We start from the raw sequence: 19496 nt of genomic DNA, 5'->3' as shown, positions 1-19496 counted from the left end.
GAGGGCTTCCCCCTTCCTGTCCTGGACTCTCTGTGAGTCCCTCAGGTGACTGTGCACTGTAAATCCTGGGCGTTGCTTCAGGTTTATTGGTGTGTGATCCCTGCGTGCACGGCGTTTTACATTGGGTTCCCGTAGCATCTTAGCTAAGACGCAATACGAGAGAGCTCTCGTAAGAGAACGTACTCGGTTACTAAACGTAACCTCGGTTCTCTCTAGAAGAGCGAACGAGTACTGCGTTCTCTGCCGTGCGTACGATTCACTCTGGTTCGCTTCGGCGATGAAATAAATCAGGTGAGTCAGCCTTTTCGAGCTCCTTTTATAGGTTGGGCCACACCCGTTTCGGCGGGAAGTGGCAAGAAGGGTGCGAAGCGCCCTTATTGGTCTGATGTTGCATCAGCCTGCGCTCAAAGGCTGTGCAGTTGCCGCAGATCAAGCCAATGAGTGAACGAGCCGTCTCGCCTATGGCTGTGTACTGCTGCAAATGCGCTTTACAAAAATACAAAATTAAGGATAATTTTTTGCTTCAGTATTTCATGAAAAGAGACTTTTTCTGTAGCGTCTTAGCTAAGACGCAGTACTCGTTCGCTCTTCTAGAGAGAACCGAGGTTACGTTTAGTAACCGAGTACGTTTTTAATACAGAAAGTCATATACACCTACTGTAGGATGACTTGAGTGTGAGTAATTTATGGGCAAATGTTTGGGTGAACTAACCCTTTAATAATATGTGACCCTGGATCACAAAACCAGTAATAAGGGTCAATACTGTTTAAAAATTGAGATTTAGACATCACAAGAATAAATAAGCGTATGGTTTGTTAACTTGGACAATATTTGGCTGATATACAACTATATTAAAATCTGGAAACTGAGGGTGCAAAAAAAAAAAAAAAAAGACTAATTCATTTTGACTAAACTGACTAATAAAGTTAATCAAATTAGGTTCTTAGCAATGCATATTACTAATCAAATATTACGTTTTTATATATTTATGGTAGGTATTTATAAAATATCTTAATGGAACATGATTATTAATTAATATCCTAATGATTGTTGACATAAGAGAAGAATCGATAATTTTGACCCAATGCAATGTATTGTTGGCTCTTTCTACAAATATACCCCAGCGACTTAAGACTGCTTTTGTGGTCCAGTGTCACATATATCATAGTGAATATGTGGTCTAGTGTCTCTGTTGCCATAAACCTGTTTGTGTGAATTTATTAATTATGAGCTGGATTAAACATTCACACAGCTATGATTTCACCAGGGTTCAGCTTTCAGCATCTGCAATTTAAGAAATAATACATACGGTGCAGTTTTCAGCATTATGGTTGATAATGACAATGTGAAAATAAAGATTTTTTTTGAAAACTTACATGTATGAATGTCATTCATTAGATACAAAATTTCAAATAGAAAACGAAATCGAAGAACGAACTGCTATGATGTCATTTCGAACAAAATCAGGCCAAAATGAAGTTCGTTTTGAGTGTGTTTGTTTTTTTTCGTTTTTTTTTACAGTAAATCATGACACCACATAAAATATAAAAAGGTGTAACAATTTATCCAGTTTAATATAATAAATGAACACTAATAAAATAATGTAACAAACTGACTCTAATATATATTTTTTTTTTTGCACATCATGCTACAGTTTTACAGACTATGACATTCACACTTCCCATAAAGGACTGATTATGTTTGTTTTTTTTTGTAATGCAAACATGATACTTGACTCTGAACTGATGCTAAACATTATTCTTTTGTCTATAATATTCTGACCATTGGTGCCCGTCTCACACCTAGATTGCCTACACTTCATTTCATCGTTGTTGTGTTCAAGGGATATGCGCGAGTATCACGTGTCATGTTGACATTATTCTTAAGCCATCGTCAGCACACTGGAATAGACAGCAGCACATGTTTGGCTGCTGTTAAACACAGAGTGACTCATCGCTGTACTCTTGGACACCCCAAAGTGTCTCGCAACCACATAATATAATCTATGAGTGCGAACACAAATGTTTTTAGTTACACAATCTTGATTTTATAAACTGCTGCCTTCCAAAATACACTCAAGCGCATACTGCAGTGTCAGTGGTGGCCTTAATGTGCTTAACTGTAGTGAAACCCTCATGGCTTTACAGCCTAAATTTAAATCATTTTCCATTTTTCGTGTGTAATTTTATGGATTTTCTTAAAGGATGTGAGGTTAGATAAATTGGCCAAGTATTCAAATATATGATTTATGTTCTCTACAGCTAGATTGACACCATCTTGACTGTGAGGATAAATTCTGCCTAGAAAGTTGTCTTTAAATAGGCATACTTTTGGATGGCCAGTTGCAGTCACATATGTCCCATCTGTAATTCCCTCTAATGTTGTACAGCTTACTGGGCTTTGAATGTATGTTCATATTTGTTGTCCTTTTTTTGTAAACGAATTTGACTGTGATCTGATAAAAGTTTTAGTGGTTTGACCGTGAATGCTCCGAAAGAGGATGGATCTAAATCTGTGATCATGTAATCAACTGTTGAGCAACCATGAAATGAACTGTAGGTGTATGTTCCGAGAGAGTCTCCTCTCACCCTGCCATTGACGAGGTACAGACCCAGGCTTCAGACCAGAAGCTTCACATTTTTATTCCCTTGGTCATCAGAGTTATTTCTTGGGAAGTTTACAATGTTTTGTAGGAAGCTCTGTCTAAAAATGTAGTTATTCCTGTTATCTGTGGTGTAGTTGGGAAGAGATCCTGTCCTGGCATTTAGATCTCCACAGATTTTTCCCTGGGCCTGGAAGTAGTGTATTTGACTTTTGAGAGATTCAAAGATGTCCTCATTATAGTATGGAGATTCAGAGGGAGGAATATAGAAAACATTTTTAGTGGTTTGGTTTGGGTAAGGTGCTTGTAGATTTTGAGCCAATCTTAATAGTTTGGATGTGTTTGTCAATTTCTTGTTTGTGCCAGATTATGATGCCTTCTGAATCTCTTCCACGTGTGATTCTTTCCCACTTTCTAGAGGATAGAGATATTTCACAGTATCCTGAGGGATATTCTCTCTCTCTCTCTCAGGGCAGGAAGCCCATGAAGACTCAATGCTTAGACGAATCACTTTACAGAACCAAGTCAGCATTTTCTGGGAAGACTGACATAAGAGGACACAAGATCTGTGACTGGAAGATCATCTGTGTTCCAGGGAAACTGGTTAAATTAGACTAATCCAGCGATAGAGCAGTCATCTATCTCACAAACACCCAACACTGCTCTTTCAAGCACATCTGAAGAAATGAGAAATGCTTGTTCGTTCCCTGCAGTGATGCGAGGGTGGTTGTCAGGGTGTTGCTATGCAGTTGTTTTTAGACTGACCTTTAGGGAATTACTATTACAGTTTCTAAACTCTTAAAAATAAAGGTGATTAACTCACAGGGATGCCATAAAAGAACCATTTTTTGGTTCCACAAAGAAACATTCAGTCAAAGAACCATCTCTTTTTATAATCCGAAGATCCTTCTTTATCCACGAAGAATCTTTTGTGAAACAGAAAGGTTATTCAGATGTAAAAGATTTTTTATGAGTCTGTCTGCCTCTAAAACCATCAACACTTGCGGATATGTTGTTCGATACTTTTGCTGACAGTGCGTTACGGAAAACACAGGCAACACAGATCTGTTCTCCAGCCATCGGAGACCAGTGCATTTGGATCTGTAATGTGCATGGGTTTATAAACTTTACAGAAAATGTTGTGAGCTATTAAATATGTTGTGCAAGCTATCATCTAACTGACATAAAGACAAGACGCTAATCTAAACCCAATTACTGTGTTAAAATGATCTCAACTCAGAGGTCTTGACAATTACATTTAGGATACAGTTACTTTCAACCCAGTGAACCTTTTACATTATTTATTGCCATGAAAATGGCAAATCACACAAGGTTTTAAATAATATTTTAGGGCTGTTGATCACTTAAATGGCAATTAATTGTTATTTATCTGGAATATATTTTCACTCTAAATCTCCAAATGTATTATAAAGAATCTAAAGTATTTTTATTCATTGGTATTATAAATATTTGTGACATGGCTTCTTATGATGGCCATTATCACTGATATCATCTCTATTATACTGACATTTTTCATTTATGGGTTTAAAATTAGTAATTACAGTCATTCATCGTTACAACATAACTGAAAGCCAGATGTGAACTAAAATTAACAGCGTAAAAATGATAAACTGAAACAAATCAGAAAACATTAAAACTACAATTAACATGTTACCACAACTCAAGTACAGTACATGCATGGTTAAAAATGTATTGATTTAAATGAATCAAGCTGCAAACATTATTTTGATGAGTTCAGTTAAATCAACCTTAATAATAATATAAAACCTAAATATTGTGAATAATAGTAAGTTTAAATAAAAGTGTTTTTTTTTTTTTTTATAAATAAATAGTTTTTTGAACTGCATTGTGTACCGCATTACGCCTTAAAGCTGATCTGGTTTGGTTCTCCTCAGTCCCAGCAGACCCAAACAAGAACCCCAAAAAAGTAATCCTGCAGGACATGCTCTCATCCCTCCAAAGTCCTCATTTTTCAGCAGCAGGTTAAGCATGAACCTTCATCTCGAGAGTGGTTCTCCTGCCTGTCATGACTTGTCGAATCCAATGACCGCATGCTGGTCTACACTGGTGCTGATCTGGGGTCAGGGTTGTGAGGTCACCTTTCTCACTGTCCCAGGAATGGATGAATGGTGGTGCCAACATGTGAGTAATGTAGGGTACACCCAAGATGTGCCAGTTGGATAAGGTGACCTTTCACCCTGCCTCGCCCAGACTGAACGTCCAGACACCCATCAGTGGGCCAATTAATCTCAACATGTTTACTGAGCAAAGCCCATCTTTGTCAACCATCAAATCAGCTTTGAGTGCATGCAAACATGATAGATGAAGCATGTTCTCACAGGCACTGGGGAAATGACTTGTTTGTTTCAATCAGTAAACTCATATAAGCGCTGGAGAGGCTGGAAGACTCATGGGATGCAGGTTCATGGTCCAGGTGAATGTGTTTAAAATGCTTTATTAGTTAAAAATCTGGAAACTTTTACCAGTGGGTATCAGACAGTCTCTTTTAAACTCATCTCAACTTTTCATGTTAGTTTCTTGATTGAAAATCTGTCTTTTTAATGCTTTCGTCTTCCATAATAATGCAATGAATTACCTTCACATCAAAAGCTTTCTCAGCAAAAATTAAGACATTTCTTATTTTAATTAATTAATTAATAGGCATATCATATAATTAATTAGATCAAAATGTTATATACGTTTTATAAAATAATACATTTTAAAGCATACATGCACTACCATTCAAAGGTTTAGGATTATTATGATTCTTTAATGTTTTGAAAAAAAAAAAAACATCAAGGCTGCATTTATTTGATCAAAAACACAGTTAAAAAAATATGTATTTCTGTCAAGTAATGATGATGTAATTGATGTAATTGTAAGAGATGTGCAGCTGTATTTTCAACATCATTCCTCCAGTCTTCAGTGTCACATGATCTTCAGAAATCATTATAATATGATGATTTATTGCTCAAGAAACATTTCTGATTATTATCAATGTTGAAAACAATATTTTTGAGGAAACTGTGACATTTAATTGACAACATTTAATTTTTTTGGATACTTTGATGAATAGAAAGTTCAAAAGAACAGTATTTATTTGAAATGTCAATCTTTTGCAACATTATACATTTCTTTACTGTCACTTTTAAATCAATTTAATGCATCATTGACGAAGTTATTTAAAAAATAAATAAATAAATAAATAAATAATAATTAAAAAAATCTTATTGTCCCCAGCTATAGACAGGCTCTAAAAACTGTTATGGCTGAGCATATCCACAAACTCATAGAAAATAACCAAAACAATCCAAGGTTTTTATTTAGCACAGTGGCTAAATTAACAAATAACCAGACGCCACTTGATTCAAATATTCCATCAACGTTTAATAGTAATGACTTTAATGAATTTCTTCACTGATAAAATAGATAACATTAGAAACACAATAACGAATGTAGATTCTACAGCGTCTAATACTTCAGTTTCATCCATCGCACCCAAAGATAAACTGCAGTGCTTCACAACTATAGGACAGGAAGAGCTAAATAAACTTATCACTGTATCTAAACCAAGAACATGTTTACTAGATCCTGTACCCACTAAATTACTGAAAGAGTTGTTACCTGTAGCTGAAGAACCGCTTCTCAATATTATTAACCCGTCGTTATCTTTAGGTCTCACCCCAAAACAATTTAAGCTGGTGGTTTTTTAAGCCTCTTATTAAGAAACCAAAACTAGATCCTAGTGAACTGGCAAATTATTTTAACTCGCCTATTTCAAATCTTCCATTTATGTCTAAAATTTTTGAAAAAGTTGTGTCTGCTCAATTGAGGTCCTTCCTGCAAAAAAAATTATCTGTATGAAGAATTTCAGTCATGTTTCAGGCCCCACCATAGCACAGAAACGGTCTCAGGTTACGTATGTAACCATAGTTCCCTGAGTAGGGAACGAGACACTGCGTCCTCTAGGGGTCGCTTTGGGGAACACCTCGTCGTGACCCGTGTCTGAAGCATACAGTACATTGAAAAAACACCAACAGCCTCCGACGTCACTACTGGCGCGACTATAAACAAGCACCGGGAGAGCACGTCATTATCTTCTTCGTCTGAAGCTTGCGTCCAAAGCATGGCAGGAAGCTAGAGGACGCAGTGTCTCGTTCCCTACTCAAGGAACTATGGTTACATATGTAACCTGAGACAGTTCCCTTTTGAGGGAACTTTGAACTGCGTCCTCTAGGGGTCGCTTTGGGGAACAGTATACCCACGCCGCCATGATGAGGGGAGTGCAGGCCAGAAACATGGCGAGCACTAAGTACCAACTCTACCATTTCCATGGGAGTTGTCCCTGGGACATTTAGATGGCTGTTCTTTGACAGTACCCCTTATGGCCAAAAGGCCTAAGCTACATACCCAACTTAATTGTTAGGGCCTCGGCCCAGGGTAGTGCTGAAGGTCTGGAATCAGGAAAGATTCCTTTAAAGGGATACGGCTAAGAACCTAGCATTTTTACCAAGTCTAGCCTGTCACACAGGGGCTACCGGTAGCTTATGCATAAGCTTGCTGAAAGAGCTGTCTCGACAATTCTCTAGTAGCAACACCCTGTTTAGATAGGTATCCGAGAATACATAGGTGGAGTGGCGCCCAAGATGAACGGGGCTTTTACCAACTCAAGAAAGGGCACGAAGCAACCGCGCGAAGCCCTCACCATATAGGATTTAAGAAAGAACACAGAATACTAGGTATTTATATATTTATATATATTTATATATGTATTTATATTTATAATACTAGGTATATATACAGAAAACAGAAAACTTACCACAGTGTGGATTTCAGAAAGTGTGCAAAGACTTCACTTGCACACTTACCATAGCATGGATTTTCAAATACTGTTCTAAGGAGGGGCTCTCGTGGCACTCTGATAAAGCAGCAAATAGATGGAATGTTGCATCTCAAAACAGTATGATTGAGAGACATCAACTCGATCTATGGAAACAATACTGGAGCGTTCTGGGGAAAAAACAGAACTCAGTCTCATATGAGAGGAGAACTCCAAGCTCAGAGTAGCGCGCTCATATGCGACCCTTTTTTTTGGAAAAAAGGGAGCGCTGCTAAATTACCACGAGAATCACCCAAATAGCCCCTCATGTTGAGGGAAGCGATGCTTGAGGTGTATAAACAAATATACAGTTTGTATATAGTATAAACACACTGGCTGAATGGAGCCCAAGGAACCAAAGTCTAATCATCTCAAGAAAGGGAACGAAGTGGAGCGTGTAACCCTTATCGTACAAGATTTCAGAAAGTTTGCAGAGTCTTGCGTGCAAACTTACCACTTGTGGATTTTTAGAAAGTGCGCAAAGTGTTCACGTGCACACTGACCACCATGTGGTTTTGAGAAAGTACACAAAGCTTAGCGTGTGTACTTAAAGGTTCCAAAGCATCGCAGAGGCGCTGAATCTCACGGGAGAGGCAAGCTCAATTTTACAAACCTCAGGCAAGGGTAGCATCACCTGAGGCAGCATATACAAGAAGACTTCTGTAACTGCCACCTCCACTTCCCGCTAGATGCGACAGCACCCCTAAGGACATCCATGAAATTCCCTGCAGTGCTGTGCCAGGCCTGATGATCAAGGAGGCTCCCTCAGAAACCTGTGATCTCAGCCGCCTAATACCAGAACATGAAGCCGGATGGCTGGTGCTGGCGAGTGTTTAGTAAACACTGTAACTGAGCACTGCAAAGGAAACTCACAGAGTTTATAAGTAGACACGTAAGCACCAGCAATTAAATACACATAAGTATATACAGAGAGGGTTACATTTACTCACCCACCCTCCTGCGCTGGAGCCCTGCTCAAGGGGCGTCTCCTTTAAGTCTGGACCATCAGTCAGGTGGTTGCTATGAACATAGAACCATAAAAACATTATAGGTCCAGCATAGGAGACTGTTATGCAAGAGGTTTCCGCCTAACCTCGATCAGGTGGAGAGCTGGTGGTTACAGGGGAATTAGGAAGGGGAGGATAAAAGTAGAAGTTAACCCTCTGAAGTCGATTAACGCTTATACGCGTTATGAGGCTATTTTCTCATGATAACCTCTTAGACTCCAGAGGGTTAAAAATCCCCAAAGGGAACGAGTAGATACCTCGGTATCACTCCGATTCGGATGAGAACACTGCCTCATCTAGATCATACCCCTTAGGTCCTGCTTACCTCCTCGTGACCCACGATTCATCTAACCCCTGCCCGCAGGTGGGGGAGGAACGCGAGTTGTGATACTAGCCTTCTGTGCCCGTCTTTGATCCTCAGATCGAGACAGGCCAGGACCCCTATGTTGTTCGGGCTCAGACCTGGACCTTCGTGGAATGAAGGATCTGAAAGCAGCAGAGTGCGCCTTCGTCTCCCTGAACTTCTCATATCGCAGTCTCAACGGAAATACCGAAAAGCTCAAGGGGGCGAAACCTGAGCATCGAGAAGAAAGCATTGTCTTTCCTGCCGATGTCTGCCAGGTTCATCCACAGATGTCTCTCTGCTGCCACCATGGCCGCCATAGTCCTACCCATGGCAGAGGCGGCTTGCTTGGTAGCACGGAGAAAGATCCGTGGTGCGGCGCAGCTCAGCTACCTGATCAGAAAAAGGCCCCTGCCTCTATCCAGGTCTCTTAGCAGATCAGTCTGATATGCTTGAAGCACCAGCATTGTGTGTAATAAAGCCACAGCCTGACCTGCTACTGCGTATGCCTTGCCATTTAAGCGAGATGATTTTCTGAAGGGGCTTAAATGGCAAGGAGGGAGAATAAGAGAGGATGTTTCCCCTGCAGAAAGAAAAAAAATTCACAGATAAAAATTTATAATTTATAATTTTTTTTTTGCTCTTTCTCCAGTGGGCATTCCCTCATAGCCGCTTTCGCGCATCACCTCGATGTTGGCAGATTACTTTTAATGCCGAAACCGATGGATGCGAGAAGAAAACGGCATCTTTCATTTTTTTATCTCTGTATGGAGATCATGCAGAAATAAAAGGCTCACCTGAGCTGGATCGTTATGGCCAAACGGTAATTTTCGCTCAATAACCTCCAACAGCTCTACATACGCAGGGCAGGAGAATTGAGAAGGCTCAGCCTCAGCTTTTTCACCATCCTCAAATATCTCCTGCTTTTCCTGGGTAAAAACCCAGCAGAGCACTAACCTCAGTTTCAGAAAGTGTTAAAGATATAACATCATCCTCCCGAGGCTTTCTCTCGTCCGCCGCCCTTTTTTTTCAGACAGATCAGACAGATCCACCTGTATTCTCACAAGCTCATTCTCTTCCACGCCTCAGCGCGGACAGGTCCTGAACCGCGGGGAGCAGATGGCTGCCTTTTTTTCCCCTTTTCTTTCAGAAGAGAGACGAACGAGAGCGGAGCTTTTTCCATTGAAAAAACGCTCACAATACATGCAGATTGCCTCCTCAAAGACATCGCGTGCGTGCTCTTCAGCCAAACAAATGATGCAAATATTGCGTGTGTCATCGGGTGACAAATAACGCAGACACGGATGCACACATCGTCTAAACGCTTGCTAGTTGTCGCCATGATAAACAGAGAAAGATCGCCCTTGCCGGTTCTTTCAGATGCATGCTTCAAACAAAACAGTCAGTGAAGATGAAGAAGATAATGACGTGCTCTCCCAGTGCTTATTTATAGTCGCGCCGGTATGCTTCAGACACAGGTCACGACGAGGTGTTCCCCAAATCGACCCCTAGAGGACACAGTTCGAAGTTCCCTCGAAAGGGAACTGCACTTGTTAAAATTACAAATGACCTGCATCTTGCGTCAGATCAAGGCTGCTTCTCATTGCTAGTTTTACTTGATCTTAGTGCTGCGTTCGACACCATAGATCATGACATACTCATAGATCGATTACAAAACTATACAGGTATTCAAGGGCAGGCTCTAAGATGGTTTAGATCCTACCTGTCTGATCGCTACCATTTTGTTTATTTAAATGGGGAGTCATCTCATTTATCACCAGTAAAATATGGAGTGCCACAAGGATCCATCCTAGGTCCCCTTCTATTTTCAATATACATGTTGCACCTTGGTAATATTATTAGAAAATACGGGATTAGTTTCCACTGTAATGCTGATGATACTCAACTATATATGGAACTTCTAAATTACTTCTAAATTATCTAAGCTAACAGAGTGTGTTAAAAATGTAAAAGATTGGATGACCAATAATTTTCTCCTATTAAATTCGGATAAGACAGAGATATTAATTATTGGACCAAAAGACAGTACACAGAATCTTGTAGATTACAATTTGCAACTAGATGGACATACTGTTATTTCCTCTACAGTCAAAAATCTGGGTGTTATATTAGACAGCAACTTTTCTTTTGAAAACCATATTTCCGATGTTACAAAAACTGCATTCTTCTATCTTAGAAACATTGCATGTTACCTGTTTCTGATGCAGAAAAGCTAGTTCATGCATTCATGACCTCTAGACTGGACTATTGTAATGCACTTATAGGTGGTTGTCCTGCATCTTCAATAAACAAGCTACAGGTAGTCCAAAATGCAGCAGCTAGAGTCCTTACCAGGTCAAGAAAATATGATCATATTACCCCAATTTTACAGTCTCTGCACTGGCTACCTATTAAGTACCGTATCAGTTACAAATTATTAATACTTACCTATAATGCCCTTAATGGTTTAGCTCCTGTGTACCTAACTAGCATTATACCACGCTACAATCCATAATGCTACCTAAAGTCTCAAAACGCTGGACTTTTGTTAGTTCCTAAAGCCGCGTTTCCACCGCAGGAACTTTACCCAGGAACTAGGGACTTTGGGCCGGTACTCGTTGTGTTTCCACCGCAGGAACCAGGAACTAAAAGTTCCGGGTAAAAAAAAATGCTCCTCAAAGTCCCTGCTGGCGACGTAGTACTTTTTCAAAGTTCCGGAACTTTTGCTTTTGGGGGCAATGGGTAAATCTAACAGGTAGACTTTGGACTGTATTCAATTTATCTATGTTAAAATTAAAATTAAAAAGGCAAATTGATATAATATTTCGTTTCATTGTAATGGCTGTATATATACACATTTCCCTGAACTAAGTACATTTCTGCGGCTATTATTATGTTCAAATGAAAACGAAAGGAGGCAGTGGTATTTGATATTTCGTTTTATTGTAAATATACAGTGAGGAAAATTGCAGTAGCCAAGACGAGCTGAGTTGACGAGCTGATGTTATCAAGTACGCTGCTGTTTGCAGATTTACCGGATTTGCGTCATCGTGGACATCACACTCCCGAGTCGAATGTGCGAAGTCTGAACTACAGAGGATGCAAGTCCAAAATCAGCATACTTTGTATTGAGAAATGTGCACAGACCTACGTCACCAGCCTATTTGCCTAATCTTCCTGGTACTTTAGACCGCAGTGGAAACACAGAAAGCAACTGGACTTGGGGGAAAAAAGTTCCTGGGACAAATGTTCCGGGTAATTTAGGTGGAAACGCGGCATAAGATAGCAAAGTCCACTAAAGGAGGTAGAGCTTTTTCACATTTGGCTCCAAACTCTGGAATAGCCTTCCTGATAATGTTCGAGTTCAGACACACTCTCTCTGTTTAAATATAGAATAAAAACGCATCTCTTTCCCCAAGCAATCAAATAATGTATCTCTTAAGTTGTGACTGGCAGTTGTATCTGATCAAATGCGCATTCTTATTCTTTAGCTTGGGTTAAACTAATTAATTTTACTTTGTTGGATCAGCAGCTATGCCAATGATGTATTCTATTTGTCTCTGTATGTTTTTCCAGGGGATTTACATCAGGTGGTAACAAGGATTTACACAAGCTCCAGTCTGGATCCAGAACACCTGAGAAGAGATGATGCTGCCCCCTCAGAGGACCCCAGATGATGCTAACCCTGAATCAACAAACAGAACTAAATATTGCTACAAGTGTTACTGCATCATATAATAATTGCTGTTAATAATGTTCATCGTCTGGCTGACTAAGTCTTGTATTAATTTAAAAAAAAAATCCTGTCATATGCACACAAACTGACAGTCACAACTTGTAAGCTACTACTAAATATTGTAGAAACTTAATTTTCTGTAAAGTTGCTTTGTAATGATTTGTATCGTAAAAAGCGCTATACAAATAAACTGAAATTGCCGTGTAAAAGTTTGGAGATTCATTTCAGTGACATACATAATTGATATTTTTTGTATGCCTGATTTTAAATACAAATTGAACAAAAATGCTTGTGCCTTGCAAAAGGAAAACAGCAAATGGTCAGCAACATGCATTTAAAGTGGTAAATATAGAAGGATTATGTCAAAGTCATTTATATGTGCCATATTTCCTGCTGCCAATTGGTGGCACTATGACTATAACTGAATATTTCCATGTTGATGCCTTTAAGCATGCAGTTTTATCAAACATACAAAGTTTGGTGCAGATTGAACATGGTGTGTTTGAGTTAGTGTAAAGAATGACATATCCTGTTGCCAGCATGTTGTCCTATGATTGTAACTGAATATTGGCCTTTAGATGTCTTCAGGCCAAGACTATCATAGAGCAATTCAACATCACAAAGTGCTTTAGATTACACTGACTAAATTTAGTGTTGTCACACACTGAGATCTGCTGCTGCAGTGACACAAGATCAGACAATATCTGTGCCTTGTGTCAAATACCTGCAACCAATCATAACCATGTGGTAACTAGCATGAGAATAAAACTTTGCATAAAACAAAAATGACCTCATACATAAATGCTTTAGAGAATTATGCTGCTGAAACCTCCGCTCCTTATAGCTCAGCTTAGACAGTACTATTGGTATGTAGGCTCCTTTTTTGTGAGCCTCGCTAACTGTCTTTAGCACAGTGTTGTCAGGCCTCCTCTCGCTCTAGAGAGTTGTCATGCTGAGGCCTCCATTCTGAAGAGTTTCTCTAAGAGAGTTAAGTGCTAGGCTTCCTCTCGTTTATGAGAGTCATCCTACTGAAGCCCTCGCTCATCAGTGCTCTGTCATTGGCAGTGATATGAGTTTATTGGCTCTTTCCTTGAGCCTCGCTAACTACCTCTGGTGCTGAGTGTAGCCAGGTCTCCTCCCGATTTAGGTAGTCGTTACACTAAGACCTCGACGAGCTCCCTTACTACGGTTGAGCGTTGGAAAATTTCATCTCATTTTAGAGATTCATCCTGCTGGAGCCTACTCTCCCCAGAGCTCCACCTAGGCAGTAATATGAGTGTAGGCTCTTTTTATTTTGAGCCTCACTAACTGCCTGTGATGCTGAGTGTGGCAAGGTCTCCTCTCGTTTTAGAGAGTCGTTATGCTAAGGCCTCCACTCTTAAGAGCTCAAACTAGGATTGAGTGTGTAGGTTTCCTCTCATTTAAGAGTGTCATTCTGCTGAAGCCTCCACTCTCCATAGCTCCGCTTGGACAGTACTATTGGTACGTAGGCTCCTCTTCTTTTTATGAGCCTTGCTGACTGTCTTTAGTGCTGAGTGTAGTCAGGTCTCTTCTCGATCTAGAGAGTCGTAATGCTGAGGCCTCCACTCTTAAGAGTTTCTCTGATAGGTTGAGTGCTAGGCTTCCTCTCGTTTAAGAGTGTCATCTTGCTGAAATCTTTGCTCTTCATGGGCAGTGACATGAGTTTGTAGGCTCTTTCTTTGAGCCTCGCTAGCTACCTCTGGCATTGAGTGTAGCTAGGTCTCCTCTGATTCTAGAGAGTCGTTATGCTGATACCTCCACTCTTAAGAGCTCCCCTAACCGGGTTGAGTAGGTAGGTTTCCTCTCAGTTTAGAGAGTCTTCTTACTGAAGCCTCCACTCCCCAGAGCTCTGCTTAGGCAGTAATGCGAGTAGTAGGCTCTTTTTATTTGACCCTCACTACCTGCCTCTGGCGTTGAGTGTAGCTAGGTCTCCTCTCATTCTAGAGAGTCGGTATGCTGATACCTCCATTCTTAGAGCTCCAGACTCTGGCGGGTAAGGTAGTCTATGATGATTGGAGCTTGAGTCTGTAGTATAGCCTAGCGGTTCGCTAGAAGGGATGCTGTTCCTCAAGTCATGACTTGGAGAAACAGTTACTTGGGCACTATCCCTCAGCATGGCAGCGTTAATATACCGTTCCCATAGTGCCCTCTAGAGGATGCAGCGTGGAGTTCCCTTTCGAAATGGAAATGCCTCAGGTTACACATGTAACCATGGTTCCCTGAGAATCGGGAACAAGACGCTGCATCTCTGTGCCATGCTTTGGTATCATGCCTGTGTCTCCTCATACAAAAAAAGAGGATGATGTGTTCTACAGGTGCCCTTTTATAACTGCAGTCACTTATTTGCTTACGTCATAGACTTCCGCCTACCAATGTCAAGTTCATTGTTGTTATTTCATTCATGCTTCACACAACGGCCACGCAGACAGCGTTCCCATAGTGCACACAGTGTCTCGTTCCCTATTCTCAGGGAACCATGGTTACATGCGTAACCTGAGTCGTTTCTTTCTCTAGACACGTTTCTCTCAGTGTTTGAACAGATTAGAGGAGGTCAGTAAAGACGTTACCTTGCGGGACAGGGCTGTGTGTTACAGGACATCACACCGGTGGACGGCCGAGATCGCGAGGTACAGTAAGACGTGTTCACCTGAACCCTCAGATCCTTGTAGCAGACTGATTTATTGACCATCTGACCTGAGGAGAAAACACATACAACATATAAAAAAAGACAGTTCAAGGTATTTGAGCTGAAGAAGCAGTTTTCCAGAGGTCGCCTGTAGGGTGTTTGACCTCTGACCTCCTAACAGCTGGCCTTGCCTCAGGCTCTCTACACACCATCACAGAGCGCTGATGTCAGGTCTGGTGTGAAAGAGGAGTCAGCTCTACTGATGGGAACAGACCTTACTGACTCACCTGAGGCTCAGCTATAGAGTTACACCTCCACAGACCAGCAGATACGCTTGAGAAACACATAATGCTGTTGAGTTTCACTCAGATCATTTAGATTGATTTTGGATGCATGTGCACTGATACGCAATTAATGAAACAATGCAACAGGTTTTACAAAATCATGCATGTACTTATGGAAAAATAAACTTTTTTAAGAATTACAGCTTTTCTTGTTTGCTAACACACTGTAACTGTTTCATTTGGCACCATTTTCCTAACCATTTATACAGTTCTCGAAACATTTCATCTGTTTTCACACATGCTCTAATTTGCTTAGTGTTTTCTGCAAAACTCTACACAAGAACAGCATAATTTTGCCCAGGTTTAACCATGTTCTCATTCAGAAAACACAAACACAAAACCTCAAGAATCACAAAATGAACACAAGTAGCACACATTTATCCATGTGTGAATATTAAGTAGCAAAACTGATGACACACATCAGAATCTTAGGATGATATGAACAGGAGCTCAGCTGGTTATGAGTTTTGGAAAATGAATCCTGGCAGTGGGGTACAAAGAGGAATAAGAAGGAGAAAAGAAAAATGAAAGGGACGAGGTCAAAGGTCATTTGTTGCTAATGAAATAAAAAGAATTATAGTTGATGTTCTTGATGCATAAAATGATCATAAGAAAGGCTGACCTGCAAGCTCTACAGGGTTTTTAAACTACTTGCACATTACATAGCAATTACAGTGCATTGCAGTAATTCAGATGAGAGAATGTGTTTTTGACTAAAATGTTTGCTTTTGACCTGGAAGTTTAAAGTTTGCAAAAGTTGGTGTGTAGTTTTGAGATTGTATTTATAGTTGTGAGAAAGTGGTGAATTGTTACATTAATTGCGTGTTAGAAATCAAGAAAAACTGTAATAAATCATTCAGACTGATTTTGTGAACTGGATCAGATGATTCATTGAAAAGTTCTGATTCCAAAGAAGGATTTGTTGACAAATCTGATATCACTGCTTCTCTTATAAACTCTCATGAATGAGCTAGGATGGATGTCTAGATTTTCAGTGAATAAAAAAAAAAAAAAAAAATAGTAGCGATGCACATGGGTTTGATTTCCATGGAATGCATGCACTGATGAAATGCAATATGTTAAAGGCAATGCAAGTTGCTTTGGATAAAAGTATCAGCCAGTGTCACTAAAACTTAAATTTTGATTCAGGTTTATTTTCTGCATATATGCATTTTATTATGAAAATCCGTGAATTTAATCAGCACAGACTGTATGTGTATTGCAATCAACAGGGCATAATGAGCTTGAACTGGACCAGAATCACAGCCTGCCAGAAGATCTGTAGCAAACTGACTTAAAGTGTTAATGTTTTAACATGTGACTGCACTACATCTGCCATGTTCCTCTACTTGCAGCAAGTTGTGTTTCAGACTGATCAGTACCTCCTGCACAGCTGACTGAGCACTGCGAGCGAACGATGGCCCATGTGTAGTTGTGTTTGGGTTGGTTGCGTCTCTCTGTATGGTCTTTGTTCAGTGTGTATTCCCAATGAAAACCTGGATTCCAGCCCTGCATGAGAACCTGTGCAAGGACAAACACACAAGACATAATGAACCATCAACCACACAGGAAATCACAAAACCATTCTTCTTTAATTCTTGAGGACAACGAGTACAATGACTCTGTGTTACGACAGAGCTCTGCCCACATGCTGTGTCCCCGAATAATGTCTCCTGATATCGTTTGTCTTCTCCATATGTTAACTGATGGACTGGAGTGGTGTGGATTACGTATGGATTACGGTGATGTTTTTATCAGCTGTTTGGACTCTCATTTGAAGGCACCCATTCACTGCAGAGCATCCAGAGCAAGTGATAGAATGACACATTTCTCCAAATCTGATGAATAAACAAACTCATCTACATCTTGGATGACCTGAGGGTGATTGTATTTCCAGCAACTTTTCATTTTTGGGTGAACTATTTCTTTAATAAGGTTCTCTTTTAATAAATGGCATCTACTAGTCATTCACTTATCGCTTATTAGCACTTATTTTGTGCCCAGCAGCATTCATCTTGAAACATCAATACTTATTAAATGCATCATTGAGAGAAGAGATGCATGCTTTACACAATACAGCAGACTCTGGAAAGCAGTAATATGACACACCAGCCAGCGCTCTCATTAGACAGAGCCAATAAATCAGAGCCCATATGCCTTATTACAGAGCACAGTAAAAGTGAATAAATAGAAAAATAAGTGGTATTTAAAAAAAAAAAGTGTTTTTTATTTATTTATTGTAATTGGCCAGTTATGCAATTATGGAAGATCAGAAGTTACAGGCAACTACTACCTCAACCACCAGTGTCTCATTGGTGGGTCCAATGGAAATGAGGCTCTCAGGACGATTGTAGGTTCTCTTGTAGTCAAACACGGCCCCAGCGATAGAGTGTCGTCCAGGCCAGTCCACTGTCCAGTGTCCATTCAGGTAATACTTCCTCTGCAGATTCCTCAGGGCCAGATAAGAGCTGGAGGAGTTGAGCTCCATCACACGGATGCTGCGTGCTCCAGCCGGTATCGTCACCACACGGTAGTACTCTACACAAGAGATGGGCGGAAATCATAAAAATTATATTTTTGAAAATAACTATGTTTTTAAATGTAATTAATATTTTATCAATTGCTATTTTCTAGATTACATAAACTATTATTTCACAGGTAAGTTCCTTAGGAGTGACTCATAAAGTTCATATATCGGTGATACAAAAAGTTTATCAGGGTCAGAGTAGCTTTATTGTCATTCCAGCTACAGTTACAGTAAAACGAGACAGTGTTTCTCCAGGACCAAGGTGCTATATAGACAAAAAACACAAAACACGGGACTGCAAAGAACTAAAATGGACTTAATTAAATTATATTAAATAGGCTAAGTAAAGGTTAAATAAGAACTAAAAAGAAAAAAAAAACTATAAAATAGAACTGTAAACAATCAACACAGGCTACACTGGACTACTAACAGTGCAGACAACAAAAATGTGCAGACAAGTTTGTGCAGAGGTAGATAATAGATTGTGATGTATGTGAGAGTGTTTCAGATCAGTTCAGTGTGTAAATGTATGAGTTCTGAGTGAAGTGACATTCAGCCAAGTATGGTGACCCATACTCAGAATTTGTGCTCTGCATTTAACCCATCCGAAATGCACACACACAGAGCAGTGAACACACACACACACACTGTGAGCACACACCCGGAGCAGTGGGCAGCCATTTATGCTGCGGCGCCCGGGGAGCAGTTGGGGGTTCGATGCCTTGCTCAAGGGCACCTAAGTCGTGGTATTGAAGGTGGAGAGAGAACTGTACATGCACTCCCCCCCACCCACAATTCCTGCCGGCCCGGGACTCGAACTCACAACCTTTCGATTGGGAGTCAGACTCTCTAACCATTAGGCCACGACTTCCCCTCAGTCATCTGGAGTTGAGGGTCTGAGATAGAGGGAAGAGGGACCCCGATGATCTCAGCTGTCCTCACTATCTGCTGCAGGGTTTTGCAATATGCAATGGTGCAGTTACCAAACCAGACAGAGATACAGCTGCTCAAGCTGCTCAGGATGCTCTCAATAGTCTTTCTGTAGAAAGTGGTGAGGATGGGGGGTGGGAGAAGGGCTTTCCTCAGCTTCCGTAGGGAGTACAGATGCTGCTGAGCTTTCTTTGCTACAGTGTTGATGTTGAGAGAGCAGGTAAGGTTCTCTGCTAGGTGAACACCAAGGAATTTGGAGTTCTTGATGATCTCAACAGGGGAGCCGTCAATATTCAGTGGGGAGTGTGCAACCCTGGGGGGGCCCAGTGCTTAGTGTGATGGTACTGGAGAGGCTGTTCTTAATCCGGACTGTCTGAGGTCTCTCAGACAGGAAGTCCAGGATCCAGTTACAAAGGGAGGGGTTCAGGCCCAGTAGTGTCAGCCTACCAATCAGGTTCT

General features: G+C 40.5%; 1 protein-coding gene across 1 annotated transcript in view; it reads right to left on the bottom strand.

Annotated features, from left to right (window-relative positions):
- The window catches only part of LOC132157979 (A disintegrin and metalloproteinase with thrombospondin motifs 16), a 130928-nt gene that overhangs the window by 31193 nt on the left and 80239 nt on the right, over positions 1–19496 (bottom strand). Inside the window, exons 16-18 of the mRNA XM_059567222.1 lie at positions 17874–18118; positions 16963–17101; positions 15178–15304 (exon numbers count right to left, since the gene is read on the bottom strand). Of these exons, the coding sequence (XP_059423205.1) occupies positions 15178–15304; positions 16963–17101; positions 17874–18118 (511 nt within the window). The remainder of the gene's footprint in view (positions 1–15177; positions 15305–16962; positions 17102–17873; positions 18119–19496) is intronic.

The sequence above is a fragment of the Carassius carassius genome, chromosome 15 (assembly GCF_963082965.1).
Source record: "Carassius carassius chromosome 15, fCarCar2.1, whole genome shotgun sequence".
Lineage (NCBI taxonomy): Eukaryota > Metazoa > Chordata > Actinopteri > Cypriniformes > Cyprinidae > Carassius > Carassius carassius.
The sequence above is the reverse complement of the archived record's forward strand: the minus strand, read 5'-3'. Positions and strand labels throughout refer to the sequence as shown.